The 24,656-nt window shown below is 37.6% G+C and overlaps 1 protein-coding gene across 1 annotated transcript in view; it reads left to right on the forward strand.

Annotated features, from left to right (window-relative positions):
- LOC308631830 (contactin-associated protein-like 3) overlaps positions 1-24,656 on the forward strand; it is a 220,887-nt gene that overhangs the window by 180,141 nt on the left and 16,090 nt on the right. The window contains exons 17-21 of the mRNA XM_081263326.1: positions 1,358-1,576; positions 18,910-19,149; positions 19,708-19,938; positions 21,144-21,277; positions 22,000-22,087. Coding sequence (XP_081119452.1) covers positions 1,358-1,576; positions 18,910-19,149; positions 19,708-19,938; positions 21,144-21,277; positions 22,000-22,087 — 912 coding nt within the window. The remainder of the gene's footprint in view (positions 1-1,357; positions 1,577-18,909; positions 19,150-19,707; positions 19,939-21,143; positions 21,278-21,999; positions 22,088-24,656) is intronic.

Consider the following 24,656-nt stretch of genomic DNA (forward strand, 5'->3'; position numbering starts at 1 on the left):
TTAAAGAAGTCAGCATTCTATCCTTATAAAACAATATCTAAGGCAGTTAACTTAGAAAGGTTTATTTGGGCTCATGGTTCTAGAGGTTTCAGCCCAAAATAGAGTGGCTACATAGTGTTGGACCTCTAGTGAGGGCAGTATTTCATCATGGGAGCATGTGCTTACCCCTGAGCCAGGAGAAAAAGAGAAAGAGGAAAGGGCTAAGGCCCCACAATCCTCTTCAAGGCCAGGCCCTCTCAATTACCTAAAGACCTTCCTGGAAGGTCCTGCCTTCCAAAGGTTCCACTTCCCAATAGCACTACCCTGAGGACCAAGACTTTAATAACACCTGAGCCTTTGGGTGTTACCCAAACTATAGCAGGTAGAGAGTGAAACAACATCTCCTGAGATATGCAACAGATTATAATGGTTTGGTGCTACTTTACTTCTGTGTGCAGTCAGGAGATTAAACCAGACTGGTCAAATAACTAATTTCTACTAAATTAAAAATTATTTGACTGAATTGACTGCTCACATTATTTAATCACATGTGCAAATCCTTATTTCTTATGGTCAAAGATTTCACTTACGATTTTTTAAATTATATGAAGTTGTAAATCACCTTTAAGCAAAATCATTTATGTGAAGCCAGATCACATGCTAGATTTCTTTCTATAGGTAAATGTCTGCTAGTTAGAGCTTAGCAAGATGAGCAATTAAACTCTGTTTTAGTCAGCTTTTTCACTGCTGTAACCAAAAGATCTGATAAGAACAATTAGAGGAGGAAAAGTTTATTTGGAGGCTCATGGTTTCAGTGGTCTCTGTCTATAGATGGCCAACTCCATTCCTTGAGGCCTGAGTTGAGACAGAACATAATGGCCTAAGAGTGTGGAGAAGGAAAGCAGCTCAGGACCTGGCACCAGGAAGCAGAGAGAGTGAGCTGTACTTACCAAGAACAAAATATAAACCCCAAAAGCATGTCCTCAGGGACCTTCCTCCTCCAGCCACACCTTATCTGCCTACTGTTGCCAACAAGTTAATTCCTATTAATGGATTAACACATTGATTAGGTTAAGGCTCTCATAACTCAATCAGTGCACCTCTAACCCTTTTGTATTGATTCACATATGAGCTTTTGGGGGACATCTCATATCTCAACCATAACAAACGCTGAGAAAGAATGTATTAGAATCAGTTTTGTTTTTATTTCTCCAGGATTCAAATTTATTTTCCCCCCTATCCAACTCTAAGTAATTCTTTCCTGCATCACTGCCCTATTCATTATGAGCATGCCACAATACTGTTTTCATGTCCACTCAGGATTACATTTTCTCCCTTTTGAATTAACTTGAGAAACTTTCATATCTATAATTTCCAGCTCCCACAGAAGTGACCTTTTCCTTTGATGTGGGGAATGGTCCTTGTGAGGTCACAGTACAGTCACCCACTCCCTTTAATGACAACCGATGGCACCACGTGAAGGCAGAAAGAAATGTTAAAGAAGCATCTCTCCAAGTGGATCAGCTCCCTCAAAAGTTTCAACCTGCCTCCACTGGTGGGCACCTCCTCTTGCAGCTCAACAGCCAGCTCTTCATTGGTGAGTACTGATGGTTTATAACTGAGCTGTGCTCTAAGTGCAGCTGGACCAAAAGAAACTGTAATTTAAAAAAGCAGTGATAAACCAGGCATGGTGGCACATGCCTGCAATCCCAGCAGCTCAGGAAGCTGAGGCAAGAGGAACATGAGTTCAAAGCCAGCCTCAGCAACTTAGTGAGGTGCTAAGACCCTGTCTCTAAATAAAATACAAAAAAGGACTGGAGATGTGGCTCAGTGGTTGAGTACCTCGAGTTCAATCGCTGGTATTAAAAAAAAAATAGCGATAACAGCAATAATGACAATAGAGACTGCAGCACCATTTGTAAGACCTTCGTATTTAATATTTAATATCTCCTTTTACAGATGCTGTTTTGCCCAATTTACTGAGAAAATAATGCAGCCTCAGAGAGATTGACTGACTTGAACCACAGAAACCCAAACTGACCCAATTAGAATTTCCAAATTTATACTCAATGTAATAGCCAATTTGCATTTTCTTCAGCTACTTCTCATCAATACTATTTTATCGAACATTTAGCCATTTTTATCTATTTCTCCTATTTTAAATCTCTGTAGAATTAGAGAACCTGCCTTGCAATTAGGACAGAATCCTCCAGTGTACCCTCAAAACAGACCACAGGAGACCATGTCACAGAAGTCGTCTAGTGTGTCTGTCCCTGGCAAGAAATACCCCCATCTCGAGATGTTCCTGGCCTCCCTTGTCCTATTCTACTTCTGCTTCTCTGTGTTCACATTGGTCATATTCATAACCATGTCTGACTCCTTTGTTCCCCATCCTTTAAAGATTATAGCTCAAACTGTGCACAGTAGCACATGACTATAATTCCAGTGATTTGTGAGGTCAAAGTAGGAAGATCACAAGTTGAGGCCAGCCTCTGCAACTTAGACCCTGTCTCAAAATTAAAAAAAAAAAAAAAAAGAGTTGGGAATGAATCTCAGTGGTAAAGGGTCCTTGGGTTTTATTCCCCCTATGGAAGGTTGGGGAAGAGATAGCTCTGGACAATGGAATCTTTCCTTTATTTATTTGTTATTTTATTATTGTTTTTCTCAAGGAAAAATATGTCTCGTTACATTACGTTTCAAGCAACTCTATTCTAATTTGGAAAGTAAGCAGATTAACCAAGTAGCTCTCACTTGGTCATTTCTCATGTCTTTTAAAGTAAATGAAAACAAAATTCAATTAAAACAAATATAAATCACAAGTTAGTAAGCTGGAATATACCTACACCAAAGAGGATCTAATGTTATTCAGTGAATTTAAGCAATTGTGTGTGGTGGGGGTGGGAGGTGGGGGGGGGCGGTATACAACCCAGGGCTCCTTAAAAATTGGCTTCAAGCACAATTAGTTCTTATTGATATAAAGCTTCACTTCAAATCATCAAACTACAGCTCAACTTACACAATTTTATTTTCTGATTTATAATCCTAAGGGTAAATTAATGGAATTTCTTGAAGCCAAGTTTGCATGAAATTCACCTAGAATTAGCATCCCTACAGAGTAAGATTTCTAATGCTTTGAGAAGCTAGTTGAAAGTTCAGATATGGGGTACCCTAAGTATGAGATTTGTGTTTTTTAACAAGCTCTGCAGTTACACCTGTGCTTCCATGTTTGAGAACTATCACCTTAAACTCACATGAGAGTTAAGAAAATTACAGAGGAGCATAGTGTTCAGGCTGTGTTACACCACCATGACCCTGGATTAATGGGATCCAGCCAGTAAGCCTGGGGTCCTCATTCATGGCTGCACCCTTGTGTCCTCTTTATTGCTCCCTCCTCAGTTTCTCTTCACAGCTTTAGTACTGAGAGCTCTTCAAAAAAAGAAGTTCACATCATATATAATTAGAGATTTTCAGCTACATAACCTTTCAAGACACATCATTTAAATTATTTAAATTATTATTTAAATTATTTAAATTATTATTTAAATTATTTAAAAATGATCATGGGGGCCCGGGTTGTGGCTCAGTGGTAAAGTGCTTGCCTAGCATGCATGAGGCACTGGGTTTCATTCCCGGAACTACATAAAAGTAAACAAATAAAATAAAGTTATTGTGTCCATCTACAAACAAACAAACAACAATAAATAAATAAATATGATCATGGATCTTTATTTCATGCTTTATAAAGGAAAAATGTAAACATCTTTTAAAATGTAACCTGAAGGGCTAAGGTTGTGGCTCAGCAGTAGAGCGCTGGCGCAGCACATGTGGGGGCCCTGGGTTTCATCCTCAGCACCACATAAAAAAATAAACAAAATAAAGGTATTTGTCCATCTATAACTAAAAAAAATAAATGTAACCTGAAGAAGTGTTTTTAGAATATTTACTAACTTCAACTTTTAAAAATATATTTATATTAGTGGTTTATTCAGTACTTCTTAATAATTCTCAACAATTGGTCACAATTATGTTTTCAAAATTGCATTTGTTTAGAGAACATTTTTTCTTTTTCTTTTATCTTTTAAAATTTGTATATTCTAATTTGTTATACATTACAGCAGGATGCATATCAATCCATAGTACACATATATTGCACAATTTTTCATTTCTCTGGTTGTACACAAAGTAGAGTCACACTATTTGTGTCTTCATACGTGTACTTAGGGTAATGATGTCCATCTCATTCCACCATCTTTCCTACCCCCATGCCCCCTCCCTTCTCCTTCCCCTTTTCCCTATCCAAAGTTCCTCCATGCTTCCCATGCTCCCCCTCACCTCACTTATGTATCGGCATCATTTGGCCTTTGGTTTTTTGGGATTGGCTTACTTCACTTAGCATAATGTTCTCTAACTCTATCCATTTACCTGCACATACCATGATTTTATTCTCTTTTAATGCTGAGTAATATTTCACTGTGTATATATACCTCAGTTTCTTTATCCATTCATCTACCGAAGGGCATCTAGGTTCGTTCCACAATTTAGCTATTTTGAATTGTGCTGCTATATATATTGATGTGACTGCATCACTGAAGTATGCTGTTTTTAAGTCTTTGGGTATAAACCAAGGAGTGGGATAGCTGGGTCAAATGGTGGTTCTATCTCAAGTTTGCCAAGGAATCTCCATATTGCTTTCCAGATTGGTTGCACTGATTTTCAGTCCTACCAGCAATGTATGATTGTGCCTTTTCCCCCACATCCTCTAGCAGCCATTCTGACTGGAGTGAGATAAAATCTTAGAGTAGTTTTTATTTGCATTCTTCAGTTGCTAGAGATATTGAACATTTTTCCATAAATTTGTTAATCATCTTCTGAGAAGTGTCTGTTCAGTTCCTTAGCCCATTTATTGATTGGGTTGTTGTTGTTGTTATTATTATTATTATTATTATTGATGTTAAGTTTTTTGAGTTCTTTATATGTACCCTAGAAATTAGTGCTCTATCTGATGTGCATGTGGTAAAAATTTGCTCCCATTCTGTAAGCTGTCTCTTCACCTCACTGATTGTTTCTTTTGCTGAAAAGAAACTTTTCAGTTTGAATCCCTCCCATTTATTAATTCTTGATTTTATCTCTTTTTTTTTATTGGATGTTCACAACTTTACAAAGCTCATGACAAATCATATTTCATAAATTAGAATCAGTTGGGTTATGAACTCCCATGTTTTCCCAAATACAGATTGCAGAATCACATCGGTTACACATCACATTTTTACATACTGCCATAATAGTGACTGTTGTATTCTGCTACTTTTCCTATCCTCTACTATCCCCCCTCCCCTCCCCTCCCATCTTCTCTCTCTACCCCATCTACTGTAATTCATTTCCCTCCATGTTTGTTATCCCATTCCCCTCGTAAACTCTTAAATGTAATTTTGTATAACAATGAGGGTCTCCCTCCATTTCCATGTGATTTCCCTTTTTTTTTCTCCCTTTCCCTCCCGCCTCATGTCTCTGTTTAATGCTAATCTTTTCTTCCTGCTCATCCTCCCTGTTCTGTTCTTAGTTGCTCTCATTATATCAAGGAAGACATTTGGTATTTGTTTTTTAGGGATTGGCTAGCTTCACTAAGCATAATCTGCTCTAGTGCCATCCATTTCCCTGCAAATTCCGTGATTTTGTCATTTTTTAGTGCTGCGTAATACTCCATGGTGTATAAATGCCACATTTTTTTTATCCATTCATCTATTGAAGGGCATCTGGGTTGATTCCACAGTCTAGCAATTGTGTATTGTGCTGCTATGAACATCGATGTGGCAGTATCCCTGTAGTGTGCTCTTTTAAGGTCTTCAGGAAATAGTCCGAGTAGGGCAATAGCTGGGTCAAATGGTGGTTCCATTCCCAGCTTTCCCAGGAATCTCCATACTGCTTTCCAAATTGGCCGCACCCGTTTGCAGTCCCACCAGCAGTGTACAAGAGTACCCTTTTCCCCACATCCTCGCCAACACTTGTTGTTGTTTGACTTCATCATGGCTGCCAATCTTACTGGGGTGAGGTGGTATCTTAGGGTGGTTTTGATTTGCATTTCCTTGACTGCTAGAGATGGTGAGCATTTTTTCATGTACTTGTTGATTGATTGTATGTCCTCCTCTGAGAAGTGTCTGTTCAGGTCCTTGGCCCATTTGTTAATTGGGTTATTTGTTTTCTTATTGTCTAATTTTTTGAGTTCTTTGTATACTCTGGATATTAGGGCTCTATCTGAAGTGTGAGGAGTAAAAATTTGTTCCCAGGATGTAGGCTCCCTATTTACCTCTCTTATTGTTTCTCTTGCTGAGAAAAAACTTTTCAGTTTAAGAAAGTCCCATTTGTTGATTCTTGTTACTAACTCTTGTGCTATGGGTGTCCTATTAAGGAATTTTGAGCCCGTCCCCACAATCTGTAGATCGGAGCCAACTTTTTCTTCTATCAGACGGAGAGTCTCTGATTTGATATCTAGCTCCTTTATCCACTTTGAGTTGACTTTTGTGCATGGCGAGAGGAGGGGATTCAGTTTCATTTTGTTGCATATGGATTTCCAGTTTTCCCAACACCATTTGTTGAAGATGCTATCCTTTCTCCATTGCATGTTTTTAGCTCCTTTATCAAATATAAGATAGTTGTAGCTTTGTGGTTTAGTCTCTGTGTCCTCTATTCTGTACCATTGGTCCACCCGCCTGTTCTGGTACCAGTACCATGCTGTTTTTATTACTATTGCTCTGTAATATAGTTTGAAATCTGGTATCGCTATACCACCTGATTCACACTTCCTGCTTAGAATTGTTTTTGCTATTCTGGGTCTTTTATTTTTCCATATGAATTTCATGATTGCTTTATCTATTTCTACAAGAAATGCCATTGGGATTTTGATTGGCATTGCATTGAACCTATAGAGAACTTTTGGTAATATCGCCATTTTGATGATGTTAGTTCTGCCTATCCATGAACAGGGTATATTTTTCCATCTTCTAAGCTCCTCTTCAATTTCTTTCTTTAGGGATCTGTAGTTTTCATTGTATAGGTCTTTCACCTCTTTTGTTAGGTTGATTCCCAAGTATTTTATTTTTTTTGAGGTTATTGTGAATGGAGTGTTTTTCCTCATTTCCGTTTCAGAAGTTTTGTCACTGATATACAGAAATGCCTTTGATTTATGTGTGTTGATTTTATATCCTGCCACTTTGCTGAATTCATTTATTAGTTCTAGTAGTTTTTTTGTAGACCGTTTTGGGTCTTCTAGGTATAGAATCATGTCATCCGCAAATAGTGATAATTTAAGTTCTTCTTTTCCTATTTTTATGCCTTTAATTTCTTTCGTCTGTCTAATTGCTCTGGCCAGTGTTTCGAGAACTATATTGAATAGAAGTGGTGATAGGGGGCATCCCTGTCTTGTTCCAGATTTTAGAGGGAATGCCTTCAATTTTTCTCCATTCAGAATGATGCTAGCCTGAGGCTTAGCATAGATAGCTTTTACAATGTCAAGGTAAGTTCCTGTTATCCCTATTTTTTCTAATGTTTTGAACATAAAGGGATGCTGTACTTTGTCAAATGCTTTTTCTGCGTCTATCGAGATGATCATATGGTTCTTATCTTTAAGCCTATTGATGTGGTGGATAACATTTATTGATTTCCGTATATTGAACCATCCTTGCATCCCAGGGATGAATCCTACTTGATCATGGTGCACAATTTTTTTGATATGTCTTTGTATCCGATTTGCCAGAATTTTATTGAGGATTTTTGCATCTAGGTTCATTAGAGATATTGGTCTGTAGTTTTCTTTCTTTGAGGTGTCTTTGTCTGGTTTCGGAATCAGGGTGATGTTGGCCTCATAGAATGAATTTGGAAGAGCTCCCTCTTTTTCTATTTCCTGAAATAACTTGAAAAGTATTGGTATTAATTCTTCTTTAAGGGTTTTGTAGAACTCCGCTGTATACCCATCCGGTCCTGGGCTTTTCTTGGTTGGAAGTTTTTTGATTGCTTCTTCTATTTCATCTATCGATATTGGTCTGTTTAAGTTGTGAGTATCCTCCTGACTCAGTCTGGGCAAATCATATGACTTAAGGAATTTATCGATGTCTTCACTTTCTTCTATCTTATTGGAATATAGGTTTTCAAAATAATTTCTAATTGTTTTCTGTATTTCTGAAGCGTCTGTTGTAATATTGCCTTTTTCATCCCGTATGTTAGTGATTTGTGTTCTCTCTCTTCTTCTCTTCGTTAGTATGGCTAGGGGTCTGTCGATCTTATTTATTTTTTCAAAGAACCAACTTTTTGTTTTGTTAATTTTTTCAATAGTTTCTTTTGTTTCAATTTCATTGATTTCTGCTCTAATTTTGATTAGTTCTTGCCTTCTGCTACATTTGCTATTGTTTTGCTCTTCCTTTTCTAGGGCTTTGAGATGAAGTGTGAGCTCATTTATTTGCTGGTTTTTCCTTTTTTTGAGGAATGACCTCCAGGCAATGAATTTCCCTCTTAAAACTGCTTTCATTGTGTCCCATAGATTCCGATATGTTGTGTCTGTATTTTCATTTATCTCTAAGAATTTTTTGATTTCCTCCTTTATGTCTTCTGTAACCCATTGATCATTCAGTAACGTATTGTTCATTGTCCATGTGATGTAGGATTTTTCCTTCCTTCTTTTATCATTGATTTCCAGTTTCATTCCATTATGATCGGATAAAATGCATGGTATTATCTCAACCCCTTTATATTTACTGAGGGTTGCCCTATGGCATAATATATGATCTATTTTTGAGAAGGATCCATGTGCTGCTGAGAAAAAAGTATATCCACTTGATGATGGTTGATATATTCTATATATGTCAGTTAAGTCTAGGTTATTGATAGTGATATTGAGGTCAATAGTTTCTTTATTCAACTTTTGTTTGGAGGATCTGTCCAATGGTGAGAGAGGTGTGTTGAAGTCACCCATGATTATTGTGTTGTGGTCTATTTGATTCTTGAACTTGAGGAGAGTTTGTTTTATGAACGTCGCAGCGCCATTATTTGGTGCATAAATATTGATAATTGTTATGTCTTGTTGGTGAATGGTTCCTTTTAACAGTATATAATGTCCTTCCTTATCCCTTTTGATTAGCTTAGTCTTGAAGTCGATTTTATTCGATATGAGAATGGCCACGCCTGCTTGCTTACGAGGACCGTGTGCTTGGTATATTTTTTCCCAACCTTTTACCTTGAGTCTGTGTATGTCTTTTCCAATCAGATGAGTCTCCTGGATGCAACATATTGTTGGATTTGTTTTTTTAATCCATGTTACCAGCCTATGTCGCTTTATTGGAGAGTTTAAGCCATTAACATTTAGAGTTACTATTGATATATGGTTTGTACTTCCTGCCATGTTTGATTATTTATCTTTTTTTTCCCCCTAATTTAGTTTATTTCTCCATGGTTAGCTTTCCCCCCTTCCTCTGTCTTTACCGAGGCACTTCCCACTGATGGTTTTGGTTATTGTTTTCCATTTCTTCCTCGTGTAGAGTTTTGCTCAAGACGCTTTGCAATGCTGGTTTTCTGGCTACAAATTCTTTTAGCTTTTGTTTATCATGAAAGATTTTTATTTCGTTGTCGTATCTGAAGCTTAATTTTGCTGGATACAGAATTCTTGGTTGGCATCCATTGTCTTTCAGTGTTTGAAATACGTTGTTCCAGGATCTTCTCGCTTTCAGCGTCTGTGATGAAAAATCCGTTGTCAGCCTTATTGGTTTACCCCTAAATGTAATCTGTCTCTTTTCTCTTGTAGCTTTTAATATTTTCTCCTTGTTCTGTATATTGGATAGCTTCATAACAATGTGTCTTGGCGTTGGTCTACTGTGATTTTGTGTGCTCGGTGTCCTGTATGCATCTACAATTTGTATATCTGTTTCCTTTTTTATTTCTGGAAAGTTTTCTGTAATTATCTCATTCAGCAGGTTATTCATTCCCTTGGCATGAATCTCTGTGCCTTCCTCTATCCCGATGACTCGTAAGTTTGGTTTTTTTAAGTTATCCAAAATCTCTTGGATGTTTTTCTCGTGATTTTTAACCAGCCTATCTGAGTTGGCTAGACTCTTTTCAAGTTGATATATTTTGTCTTCATTATCTGACGTTCTGGCTTCTACTTGCTCCACTCTGTTAGTGATACTCTCGATTGAGTTTTTAATTTGGTTTATCGTTTCCTTCATTTCTAGAATTATTGTTTGATTTTTTTTAATAATCTCTATCTCCTGATAAAGATGTTTAACTTCTTCTTTTATCTGTTTTTGTAATTCCTTTTCAATGTGATCTTTAAGGTTCCTTTCCATCTGTCTAAGGTGTTCCTTGAGTTCTTTATATGGCCATTTTTCTGATGACTCCAGGTCCTCCTGAATATTTAGGCTGTCCGCATTCTGCATTGTTTGTACTCCTTTTCTTCCTTGCTTTTTTATGCTCATGATACTTCTTATTCTGTTTGACTGCTGAGTTACTGTTTACTCTTATAAATTTATTTGATGCTTGGGAGGAGAGGTATTAGAGGGGAAGGGAAGAAGTCACTAAAGAGAGTGAGTGTAGGCAGGTGGGGTTCAAGAGAGGGGGAATAAGAAAGTTGAAAAGAAATGAATAGACAAAAGAAAAAAGTGAGAAGAAAGAGAGAAAAAACGAAAAAATAAAAATTTAAAACAAACAAAAAAAATTATAATGGTATTAAAAAATGGAAATTAAAGTTTTTAAAAAAATAGTAATAATAATAGAATAAAAAGAATTTAAAAAAAATGAAACCATTGATAAGAAAGTTAAAGAACAACAACAACGTCAACTACAAAAAGTGAAAATAAAAAAAAAACTAATAATAATCATTAAAAAAAATAATAATAATAATAAATGCAGTCATAGAGCTCGATTAACTTCTCTTCCAGTAGGTGGAGCTATGCCCACTGGGCCAGGCTTCTCCTCTTGATAGGTGGGAACCAATCACTGTGCCTCAGCTCTTCTTCCCATACTGTGCGAGTCTCCAGTCCTGAGTGCCTAGGTCCTTCTCTTGTGGTTCCTCAATCCAGGCCCCACTCGCCTGTGATGCTTACCACATTACTGGCTACACGCCGGGTCTACTGCTCCTGGGAGCCCTGTTTTCAAGGATGCCTGGGCACACCCTTTCTGTTTTCCTCCCTCGGACCCTACGTTTGTAGGGCTTGGGGCTGAGGACCCCCAGCGAATTTGTTTGCCCTCAGGTAGCAACTCCCCTGGTAGCTGGTGCAAGGGACCTCTGTTGTCAGCCCTGGTGGGAGCGATAACCGCGCTCTTGGGCGCCACGCTTGTTCACGACCTTAGCAGCGCCGCCGCGGCCTCCGCTGCTCCTCGGCCTGGTGCCTAGCTCCCAGGGCCCAAGCGGCTGCCGCCGCGGCTCTCCAACCCCCTCCTCCAGAGCACGGGTCCCCTCGCAGGGGGGTGCCCAACGACCCCAGAGCAGGCTCTGCCCCAAGGTGCAGCAGGGAACAGGCGACCGAGGCGCTTGAGGCCGTGGTCCAGCCTTCAGAGGACAGGGCTCGGCACGCAGCCCAGTTCCAGTCTCTAGATGTGGCTGCTGGACAGTGTAGACAGGGCCATCAAGGCAGCATGCCGAAAGCAAATGGCGGCTCCCGCGGAGTGGATTTTCGGCCCGAAACCCCAGCCCAGCCAACAATTTCAGTCCACTAACTCTCCCTGTATATACAATATTCAAAAAAAAAAAAAAAAAAAAGGCGGGGTGTACTGAGCTTTCTTTGCCTCAGGTACTTAAGATCCACTGCTGATTACCCATTCAGCTTCTCTGCAGGGAGCAAAGTGAAAGAGGAAGCATATGGGCGCAAAGCGCCCGCGGCTCTGAACAGGAAAGCGTCTGGGAGCCAAGCGTCTCTTTTTCAATCTTTTTGTTTTTTTTTCTGCTGCTTGGCCGGGTGGTCCACTACAGACTAATGGTGAAAGGAGCTCTAACAAGCTGTGCAAAGTCTCTATTAAAGCCGCTACTCTGAGCACCAGTTTCAGCAGTTCAGCAACCCCCGTACGCAGCCCAGTTCGCTATTTCATAAAGGCTTGGTTAGATTCCCTTCACGTCGCCTCCTGAGCTGGGTGGGCGGGGGGGCTGTTTGCTGTGCAGGTGGGGACCCTTATCGCCGCGCCGGGCCCGGCCGCCGGGGGCCGTTTGCAGAACCGGGCAGGCGCTGGCGGCCGTTTGGCGGCGGCTGGCAGGGAGACTGAACCTCTGCACCGCGTGGCCAAGATTCACTCATCTGGGACAAACTGTCACCTCTCATAAACTTACTGATTCCCGGCAGGTCTCCTTTCCACGGAATTTTGCTAGAGGTTCCTCCGTAGGTAGATTCTAGGTGTATTAATGGGTCTTTCTGATCGCGTTACTGTGGAGATCCTGAAAATACTGCTTCCTCCCCGGCCGCCATGTTGGATCTTGATTTTATCTCTTGCACTATAGGAGTCTTGTTAAGATAGTTTAGGCCTAATCTGACATGATGAAGATTTGGGCCTACTTTTTCTTCATTAGGTGCAGGGTCTCTGGTCTAATTCCTAGGTCCTTGATCAGCTTTGTGTTGAGTTATGTGCATGGTGAGAGATAGGGGCTTAATTCATTATGATGCATATGGATTTCCAGTTTTCCCAGCACCATTTGTTGAAGAGGCTATCTTTTTTCCAATATGTGTTTTTGGCACCTTTGTCTAGTATGAGGTAACTGTATTTAGGTGGTTGTCTCTGTGTCCTCTATTCTGTACCTTTGGTCTACAAGTCTATTTTGGTGCCAATAACATGGTGTTTTTGTTACTACGGCTTTGTAGTATAGTTTAAGGTGTGGCATGGTGCAGTCTGATTCACTCTTCTTGCTAAGGATTGCTTTGGCTATTCTAGGTCTCTTATTTTTCCAGATGAGTTTTATGACTGCTTTTTCTATTTCTATGAGGAATGTCATTGGGATTTTGATTGGAATTGCATTAAATCTGTATAGTGCTTTTGGTAGTATGGTCATTTTGACAATATTAATTCTGCCTATTCAAGAACAAGGAGGATCTTTCCATCTTCTTAGGTCGTCTTTAATTTCTTTCTTGAGTATTCTATAGTTTTCATTGTAGAGGTCTTTCACCTCTTTCGTTCAGTTCATTCCCAAGTTTTTTATTTTATTTTTATTTTATTTTTTGAGGTTATTGTAAATGGGGTAGTTCTCTTAGTTTCTCTTTCAGAGGATTTGTCACTGATGTATAGAAATGCCTTTGATTTATGGGTGTTGATTTTATATCCTGCTACTTCATTGAATTCATTTATTAGTTCTGGATGTTTTCTGGTGGAATTTTTTTGATCCTCTAGGTATGGAATCATGTCATCAGCAAATAGTGATAGTTTGAATTCTTTTCCTATGCGTATCCCTTTAATTTCTTTCATCTGTCTCATTGCTATGGCTAGAGTTTCAAGAACTAAATAGAAGTGGTAAAAGATTATATACACCACATTTTCATTATCCATTTATCTATTGAGGGACACCTAGGTTTGTTCCATAGTCTAGCTATTGTGAATTGAGCTGCTGTAAAAATTGATGTGTGTGTGTCACTATAGTATGCTGATTTTAAGTCTTTTGGGTATAAACCAATGAGTAGGATAGCTGGGTCAAATGGTAGTTCTATTCCCAGTTTTCTGAGGAATCTCCATACTGCTTTCCATAGTAGTTGCACCAATTTGCAGTCCCACCAGCGAAATTATGGCATCTGCCAGTAAATGGTTGGAGTTGGAGAATATGCTAAGTGAAATAAGTCAATCCAACAAAACCAAAGGCTGAATGTTTTCTCTAATAGGCAAATGCTAATTCATAATACGGTGCGGGGCACTAGGGAAGAAGAGCGGTACCTTAGATTAGGTAGAGGGAAGTGATGGGAGGGGAGGGAAGAGGATATGGTGATAGGAAAAATAGTAGAATGAAAAAGACATTATTGCTGTATGTATATATGTGACTACATGACCAATATTGATTCTGCAACATGTACACTCAGAAAAGTGAGAAATTATATCCCATCTATGTATGATATATCAAAGTATATAAATGCATTCTACTGTCATAACTAATTAAAACAACTAAAGAAATTAGGAAAAAAAGAAGTGGTGATGGAGGGCATCCCTGTCTTGTTCCAGTTTTTCCAGGGAATGTTTTCAATTTTTCTCCATTTAGAATGTTGTTAGCCTTGGGCTTAGCATAGATAGCTTTTATAATGTTGAGATATGGTTCCTATTATCCCTAGTTTTTCTAGTTTTGAACATGAAGGGGTGCTGTATTTTTAGAATGCTTTTTCTGCAGCTATTGAGATGATCATATGTTACTTATCTTTAAGTCTATTGATGTGACCAATTACATTTATTGATTTCTATATGCTGAACCAACCTAGGGTGAACCCCACTGGATTGTGGTACACTATCATTTTAATATGTTTTTGTATTAGATTTGCCAGATTTTTTATTGAGAATTTTTGCATCTATGTTCATTAGAGATAATTGTCTGAAGTTTTCTTTTTTTGATGTGTCTTTGCCTGGTTTTGGAATCAGAGTAATATTGGCCTCATAGAATGAGTTTGGAATTTTTTTTTCTTTTTTTCTCTTTAATGGAATAATTTTAGGAGTATTGGTATTAGTTCTTCTTTGAAGGTCTTGTAGAGCTTAGCTATGTATCCATCTGGTCCTGGGCTTCTCTTGGTTGGTAGGCTTATGATGGCATCTTCTATTTCATTGCTTGAAATTGATCTGTTTAACTTGTATATATCATCCTGATTCAGTTTGGGCAAATCATATGACTCTAGAATTGTGGATGCTGTCAATATTTTCTATTTTATTGAAGTACAAATTTTCAAAATAATTACTAATTATCTTCTGTATTTCTGTAGTGTCCATTGTGATATTTCCTCTTTCATCGTGGATGTTAGTTATTTGAGTTTTCTCTCTCCTTCTCTTCATTAGCACAGCTAAGGGTTTATCAATTTTATTTATTTTTTTCAAAGAACTAACTTTTTGTTTTGTCAAATTTTTTAATTGTTTCTTTTGTTTTAGTTTCATTGATTTCAGCTCTGATTTTAATTATTTCCTGCTTCTACTCTTTTGGTTTGTTCTTCTTTTTCTAGGGTTTTGAGATGTAATTTTAAATCATTTGTTTGTTGACTTTTTCTTCTTTTAAGGAATGAACTCCATGCAATAACTTTCCTCTTAGTACTGCCTTCATAGTGTCCTAGATATTTCAGTATGTTGTATAAGTATTCTCATTTACCTCTAAGAACTTTTTAATCTCTTCTTTAATGTCTTCTGCAATCCATTGTTCATTCAATAGCATATTTAGTCTCCAGGTGTTAGAGTAGCTCCTATTTTTTATTTTATCATTGATTTCTAATTTTATTCCATTGTGATCTGATAGAATATAGAGTAGTATCTCTGTTTTTTGGATTTGCTAAGAGTTACTTTGTGGTATGATATATGGTCTATTTTAGAGAAGGATCCATGTGTTGCTGAGAAGAAAGTGTATTTCACTCATTGGTGGATGAAATATTCTATATATGTATGGTAAGTCTAATTGATTGTATTATTGAGTTCTATAGTTTCTTTGTTTAACTTTTGTTTGGAAGGTCTGTCCAATGGTGAAAGAGGTGTGTTAAACTCACCCCGTATTATTGTGTTGTGGTCTGTTTGACTCTTGAAATTGAGAAGAGTTTGTTTGAAGAACATAGATGTTCCATTGTTTGCAGCATATAGATTTATAATTGTTATGTCTTGTTAATGTATGGTTCCCTTAAGCAGTATATAATATCCTTCTTTATTCCTTTTGATTAACTTTGGCTTGAAGTTTACTTTATTTGATATGAGTATGGAAACCCCTGTTTCTTACTGTAGTCCATGTGAGGGATATCTTTTTCCCAATCTTTCATCTTCCATCTGTGGATGTTTTTTCCTAAGAGAGGAGTCTCTTGAAGGTAGCATATTGTTGGATCTATTTTAAATCAAATCTGCCTGTCTGTCTTTTTATTGATGAGCTTAGGCCATTAACATTCAGGTTTATTATTGAGACGTGATTTATATTTCTAGTCACTTTTGGTTATTTTTACTATATAACTTGACTTGGTTTTTCCTTTGATTGGTTTTTCTTTTAGTGTAAAACCTACCATTGCTTATTTTTGTTGTTGATTTTGTTTCCTTCTCATTAAATATCTTGCTGAGTATGTTCTGTAGTGCAGGCTTTCTAGTTGTAAATTTTTTTAAATTTTGTGTATCATAGAAGGTTTTTGTTTCATCATCACATCTAAAGCTTAATTTTGCTGATATAAGATTCTTGGTTTCTTTCAGAGCTTGGCATATGTTTTTCCTAGGATCTTCTAGCTTTCAGGATCTGGGTTGGAAAATCTGCAGATAGCCTAATTGGTTTCCCCCTATATGTAATCTGATTCCTTTCTCTTATAGCTTTTAAATTTCTCCCATTCTGTATGCTAGGTGTTTTCATTATAATGTGCCTCGGTGTGGATCTGTTATGGTTTTGTACATTTGGTGTCCTATAAGTCTCTTGTATTTGATTTTCCATTTCATCCTTCATATTTGGAAAATTTTCTGGTTTTATTGAATAGATTGTTCATTTCTTTGGTTTGTAACTCTATGCCTTCCTCTATCCCAATAATTCTTATATTTGGTCTTTTTATGTTATCTCATAATTCTTGAATGTTCTGCTCATGGTTTCATTGTGTGGTCAACTTTATTTCAAGATTATATGTTTTCTCTTTATTGTCTGAGGTTTTGTCTTCCAAATGATCTAACCTGTTGGTGATGCTTTCTATTGTATTTTTAATTTGGTTTATTCTTTCCTTCATTTCAAGGACTTCTGTTTTTTTCCCTCAGAACCTCCATCTCCTTTTTGAAGGAATCTTTTGTTTCCTATATTGGCTTTGTAACTCTTTATTTTAATGATCTTTTGCTGCCTGTATTTGCTCTCTTATATCATCCTTTAATGCACAGAACAGTTTAATTATGTACATCCTGAACTCCTTCTCTGTCATTTCTTCTGCTCTGCTGGCCATGGATTCTATAGTATCTTGGTTTGTTTAGGGCACTTTATTCCCTTGTTTTCTCATGTTGCTTGTATGTCTTCCCTTGTAGCACTGCAGATCCAAGGTGTTACAGTTTTTACCCTATAGGCATATAATGTCCCTGCAGGGTTCCAATACCTCTCTTTTAAGGGGGAGAGCAATATTAACAGATCCCATTACAAACACTATACAACCTTGAACCAAATAACCACTATTAAGACATTTGTGGGTTAGTCACAATATGAAGAAATGTTGAGTTTAATTATTATCTACAATATAAATAGTAGGTTTGCAAAAGGGTCTACAGTTTTGGATGGTGAACAAAGAGAACCGAACGGGGGTGTGGTATAGGATGAGATGTTAAGGAGGTAGGAGGTAAGGATATAAAGACTTATTAGATCTTAGGAAGCTTGAAAAAGGAATCTAGTTGGCTAGTAGCAGGAGAAAAGAGAGAAAGTGATTTTGAGGAGACTAGTAAGTGAGAAGACAATAGAATACAAAAAACAAATAACCACAAAAATTAAGAAAAATAAAAATGTAGAAATAGGAGATAAAAGAATATACAACACAACTGTCATATACTACACAGACATTCCAGTCCTCAATAGCCTAATCCATGAAAAATACTTGTTTTCACAAATGTTGGGGATGTGGGGGTGGGAGGAGAGAGAGAGAAAGAGAGAGAGAGAAAGGGGAAAAAGAGAAAAGAAAAAATCTCAAAGGAAAATACAAGGATTGTTTTTGTTGGAGTTCAGTATCTTTCCTGCTTCCCTACTCATCCAGTAGCTGGGATTGTCTGTTGTTTGCTGGTATCTCCACCCTTAGGCTAGTGAAGATTATTAGGGTAGGAGGGTTGGTCTTGGGGACGGAGCTCCTGGAAGTGGCATATAGTAGTTGCATGTCCCCAGTGGGAGACAGCATCTTAAGTATCTCCTTTGGGGCCTACTCATGTGATGTAGGTGCCTGGTCTTATCTCCTTATATCACCTATAGACCATAGACCTCACAATTCCTGGTATCTAATGTAGTCTCTAAACTCTGTATCTCACTCACCCCCTCCCTTTCTACTTCCCAATCAGGAACCTCTCTCTCCAGAGATCTTATGGACTGTGCTCTGGGGGCTGCGCACCTGTCCTAGAGAGCTGTTTTGTATTGGGCAGTTCAGGACCAGGCTTACGAGCTTGCCGCATAGCCGCAAGCACTGTGCCCAGTTAGTGGCTGCAGGGGAGGAGGGAGTTGGGGACTATAGGTACTTTGACATTGCTTCTAGGACCCAGCAGGTTTGCCAAGCTAGGAGTTGCCCCAACTAAAGATGGCGACAAAGGTGTCCTAAGGGTGGGCAGTGGCATTGGGTGTCGTGTTCAGGGAGGCAGCTCTGTGGTGTACAGTGTTGTGGCTGGTGGCTGTCTTCAGACCCTGTTTGGTGTCCCCAGGTGCAGGCTATCGCAAGTAAGGGACTATGGCAGTGGTTACAGTGTCCCAAGATGGAGGCGACAGGGGAGCCTCATGAGATTGCACAGAGGAATGGTGGCCAGAGGTCCTGCGCATAGACAGCCACAACCAGGATCCTGTGTGGGTTTGTGGCAAGGGACCTGTGCTTTGATGTTCTGGAACAGCTGTTGGGGGTCCTCTAATAACTCACAGAAAAACAGTATTCCCCACTACTTGAATTCAGGTCACAGAGCAACACAGAATGCAGCCATCCTCTAGCCCACCATCTTGGATCTCCTAGAGAACATTTTTAAAGGTCCTGGTTTTTGATCTTGTCCACAAGGCCACAGGTGGAGTGTTGACTTGCCAATAGCACAGGAGGAACTGTGCTGCCATTTACAATGTTTCCCTTGCAGGTGGAACAGCCAGCAGGCAGAGGGGCTTTCTGGGGTGCATTCGGTTTCTGCAGTTGAACGGGATGGCTCTGGACCTGGAGGGAAGAGCCAAGGTGACTCCAGGAGTCGAGGCAGGGTGTGCAGGACACTGCAGCAGCTATGGACACTTGTGTCACAATGGGGGGAGATGTCAAGAACGGCACAGAGGAGTGGCTTGCGACTGTACATCCTCTGCCTATGAGGGCCCATTCTGCTCACATGGTAAGTGGCCAAGAAGGAGGTTTCAGGTACAATATGAAGAATGTCTGGCATATGATGCTACAAAGAAAGGAAAGCAACTCTATGTGATGATTTGAAATAGAATTTCTGTCCCAAATCCTCTGTGTAATTCAGGAAGAGATAGGAATCTGTTTTGAGAAGCCACTGCTGGCTACTTCTATTAGCTCTGGTGGCAGTCGTTTCTGGATTGCCAGTGAAATGACCCATGGAGAGGAAAAACCTCTGAATTATATGTTTAGACTAGAGATTTAATTTTATGTAAATCTAAGATGAAACATTTTGAAGGCAACCGTGAAATATTTATCATTACAAAATCAAGTTATGAAAATAATGGAGAATGAGTTAGCTATGTGTAATATTTGATTAGATAAATAATAGTATATACATTTTAACCTTAAAATTATAAAGGTAAAATGAAACAGTAAAAATGCCATTATTATTTTCTCTCTTGGGATAGTGAGTGATTAGGTTTTTTTAAAAATGTGCATAAAGCAAGTGTATGCACTTATGTATTACTAACAAAACAAAAATTTTGTCTAGAGATTTCTGCCTATTTTGGAGCTGGTTCCTCCATAATCTACAGTTTTCAAGAGCATCACAATTACACCTTCAATGGGAACTCCAGCTCCTTAGCAGCTTTATTTCATGAGGAGCTAACACTAACCAGGGAAATAGTCACCTTGAGCTTCCGAACCACGGGGACTCCCAGCCTGCTGCTGTTTGTGAGCTCTGTCTATGAGGAGTACCTTTCAGTTATCCTTGCCTCCAATGGTGAGTATGAGAACCATGAAACTGAGTTAGAAAAATGTGGCCATAAAGCCACGGGCCCTTTCTGATCCAGCCACAAACCAGGCTTTACTACAGTTGCTTTATTTTTCATTATACCCCCAAATGTTTACAGCAAAAGTTAACATTTCAACGATTAAATTAAGATGCCTTTCTCCTTTATGGGTTTGGTGTGAAACTGTGCTTCCTGTGATTGCCCGAGGGCCTATGCTTCTATGTATGAATTGAGTTTCGTAGTTCTCTTTGAAATATCTTGTTTAATACATGGAAAATATTTCCAGTTCCCTTTAAGAAAAAAAAGAAATATTTAAACCATAGAAAAGACAAAATCCATAAGCATCCAATAAATATGATGGTTCTTTTTTATTTTTATTTTTTTAGATTTTATTAGATTTATTTATGATGGTTCTTTATCTATTAGTAGTTGAGAAATCACTAGTGTCATGCGTATATGAAAAAGTTGAGTGACCCACCCAGCTGAAACCTGCTAAGGCTTTTCCAGGAGTACACAGTTGGAGAACAAACAACCTTAAACTAATTTCTATGGATATGCATAAACCACATGATTCATTATAAGTATTAAGAGAGTTATTGAGCTCCATCTGTGAAGAAGCACAGTATGTGGAATGAGAGATTTGGATACAGCAACAAACAATATATTTCTATTTTCTCTATTTCTTTATTATGGCACAAACATTAGGGGAAAAAATCCTGATCACGTAAGGAAAAAAATTAATTATGCAAATATCAACAATACATTAAAATGCAGTGATGTCAGATTAAAAGAAGTTAAAGAACCTGAACATTAATGCAGTATTGCTTGAGGTTTTACCATTTAATAATATGACTATCACATTAATAATTGACTTAGAGCCTGGCTCAGAGTTTTCATGTGCTCAACTTAAACTTTTTCATTTAGTTAAGGAAAATTGAGGATGTTGGAAAGGAGACTGCTCATTATAATCCATTTGATATTAACTTTTAAAATATTAACTAGATTTAGAATGTGGCCCTAAAATAGCTCATAGACGATCAATTTTCCAGGAGAAGTATATATTGTTCCACCAAAAAAAATGCTCCATAAATTCATATTGTATTTAGAAAATTTAATGTGATTTAGAACCTGCGTGGGCAATTTTTGTAAAGTTTTGTTTTAGTTAAAACTCTCTCTCTTTTTTTTTTGTCTTCAGGAAGTTTGCAGATCAGGTATAAGCTAGACAGACACAGAGAGCCAGATGTTTTTAACTTTGATTTTAAAAACCTGGCTGATGGGCAACTTCACAATGTGAAGATTAACAGAGAAGCTGCAGTGGTCTTTGTAGAGGTAAGATAGTAAATCCAACAATGGCAACGGTAATTAAAACAGTGGTTCTCAGAATGTATGAGTTAAAGCAAAAATTTGATAATACATCTTAATAACAGAAATACCCATTTAGCACTATTATTCTCTAAGTCTTGTTTAGACAGACATGTAATCAAAGTGTTTTGTTTAGCAATGAGATTATCAAAGCTATTGTTAGTAAGTACTAATAGTTTAAAATTCAAAGCTGTCCTCAGATGTTTTACTTGACTTGATAGAGAAATATCTAATTTATGATAGTGAATGTTGACAAACCCATTCCCACTTTATACAAAAGAATAAATGCTACAGCAATTTAAACACAAGGAAAAGGTCAAGATCTTGCTTAAAATGAGAATCTATTTTTGAAAAAGCACCAGAATAAATTAAACTTTGAGATTTAAAATAGCTTATTGCATTTCCTATGGATTACACCTTTTATAGATACTTAAACCATGAATAAAAATAGAGGGAAAATGGAGAGACAGTGAGGACAAGTGGAACTTAATGTATTACTGAAACTGTTCAAGAAAGGGTTTTCTCCATTCTAGATAATCTATTGTTTGAAGTTGGTTTCTTTCACCTTTCTGATAGCACTAACGTATCACTTATCTTTGTCATTTTTCTTGGCCTGCCCTTGATTCCCATCCTCTTATTATCCAAATTGCTCACATTTCCATGTCTACTTCTTGTGGACTGTTTAATAGGTTAACCAGAATGCAAGGAGAAGAGCCACTCTGTCATCAGGGATGGAATTCAATGCTGTCAAATCTCTTGTGTTGGGGATGATTTTAGGTAAGTGAAAGAGTGTCTCCCCACAAGACATGGCTCAGAACCGCGGAATTGCAAATGCAGGAAGCTTTTGTCAAGCTGAAAGAGGCTCCTTGTCATGTTGGTAATTTTCAGTGAGTGCTAATCAAGGTAGAAACCATATTCTTATCTGAGTGCACCTGTAATCCTAAGTGCTGCCTGCCAGGAGCTTCAACCTTCCTTGAAAAGCTCTCCCACTAACCGCCCCTCACTTGGCAATCGACATAACATTAAAAACTTGGTATTTTTCTAACTCAAGAAAGCCAAAATCAAAGCAGATATTAAGTTCGCAAGTTACATTTAGAAACTTACTACACACTTTCAGCAAAGAATTCACAAGCCAAATACAGAAATTATTTAATGATAAAACTAGACAAGATTAAGAGAAGAAGACAATTGTGGGTGGCAATGAGATGTGCTACTTACTCTCAGCCACTCTTGTAAAATCACAGCCTAAATATCTCACAGACATTTTTCTGCCCCTAGTCATTTTCCATAAAATCAAAATAAAAGTGTACTTTACTAATTAGGCATCAAATTATTTATGTCTTTATTTTTCCTTTTTCAACATGAATAAATAGAAAAAGTTTCTAAATGGAATTGATAGGGAAATTTCAGCTTAAAGTGGTGATTCTGCATTGTCATCAAAACTTCCAAGGTCAATAAAGAATCTAGCTAGTCCTGGAGGAGAAACAGCTTGTAGTATTGGTCCTTTCACATGATTTGTTACTCTAGCCCTGGTTCTCATACGTGGAAATCTGATTGAACCAGTTAAAACAGAAACAAAAATGATGATAGTTGCTTCACATTCTGTGTTAGGAGATGCTCATTACTGTTGCAGTCTGGTATAGAAGTGCTGCTAGTTATTTTCCTAGTCTCTAGCAAACTGGCTGTATTTCCTAGGCATTTCTAGATATCTGTGTTTTCATGATATTAGTAGTTTTTTATTCTATAGTATAGGAAACCAGAAGGAATTGGAAAAACAGATGAAAGAAACTGCTCCAACTGTCAGCCTTGGAATAACAGAATACAGTTAGAGAAAGTTGTGAGATTCCAGAAAGTTCAAAGGCAGTGTTGAGTTTTAGGAACCAGTAGTTGCTACCCATTTCTCAGTCATCAGCTGAACTATAATTATTTTTAGCATTCTGATGAATGCTGAGATAATAATTAAGGGGTACAAAGCCTCAGATTTTTGTAAGGTCTTTTCTAAGAGCTGAATACTATACATTTCAATGTCACTGGGAGGCTGGATCTTGAATGTTCTCAATACAGTAAATTGTTTGATGTGACGGATAAGTTGGTTGTCTTAATTTGGTTATTTCACAATGTAACAAAAAAATCATAGCATCATCATTTTGTATCTTAAAAACACATACACCTATAATTTATCAATGTGCATATTTTTAAAAACATACAAGTAGAAAAGACTTTGCTTCCTCTTTAAAAATTTCCTATTGAGCTCTACCCTCTGTCCTGGCTGGTGGTGACTAAGTTTGAGAGAAATGAGAAATTGTTCCTACACGTGGTATACCAACCCCAAGCTGTACTTTGGTAGAGTAGATGCAATCTGTGAGTACAGAGGTGGTTCCTCTCTGCCTCCAGTGAACCAATTCCTCTTTATTCCCAGATCAGATGTCCTTACTTTTTTCAAGCCACCAAGACAGAGTAGGTCGATAAGCAAAACAAGCATAAACACACAAACAATTAACTTCCTGCCCTTAGTGTCTTCAGTGCCTGGAAGGAAAAATGAGTTGTGTTCAGAAATGTCCATAGGAAGTTGTCTTCCAAAAATGAAATTGGCAAAGGAGTAGTTTTACAAGAATTTAGACTCAGATTTAATGTGTGTAAAGAAAGATGCAGTAGGGCTGGGACTGGTAGCACACAGTTGCCTGGCATGTGTGAGGCACTGGGTTTGTTTCTTAGCACCATATATAAATACATAAATAAAATAAAATCAACAACTAAAAAATATTTAAAAAAGAAAGATGCAATAGATTATGGAAATTGATTAAAGTGAAGCATATTTTATGAATAGTGTTCATATTAGTCAAAAAGTAGAATAATAAATTGTATTACATAAATTTTTAATTTCCTACCAATTAATATGTAGAGGTCAGTGGCATTAAACCAAAAATTTTTATTTAAGAGTGATGTATTCAAAACCATGTCATTTCAGTTTATAAAAATTAAAGTTGAAATTTGACAATGAAGCTTATAGACTGAAGCAATTGATCTAATAAAATAATAAGTATTTCATTTCATCTCTACCTAGAGGCATGCATCTTGAATTAAAGGCTAGTACAAATTTTCATGTTTTAGATAACTGTATTTCAAGATGGCTTCTGTTCCAAGTTGCTGCTTTTTAGTTAACAAGCTAAGGATGAACACAATTTTTTCTCATATTTGGAGACAGCAATTTGGGTTTCATTTCATTAACTTAAAATGAAATAGACCAATAGGTAGACTCAAGAGAGATCCATTCATTTTATAAGAAGTTGTCCTTAATTATGAAAAGCTATTCATTACTTATTATTAAAATTTTTAAATTGACAAA

Source organism: Spermophilus citellus (assembly GCF_964194105.1).
Source record: "Spermophilus citellus genome assembly, chromosome: 12".
Classification (NCBI taxonomy): domain Eukaryota; kingdom Metazoa; phylum Chordata; class Mammalia; order Rodentia; family Sciuridae; genus Spermophilus; species Spermophilus citellus.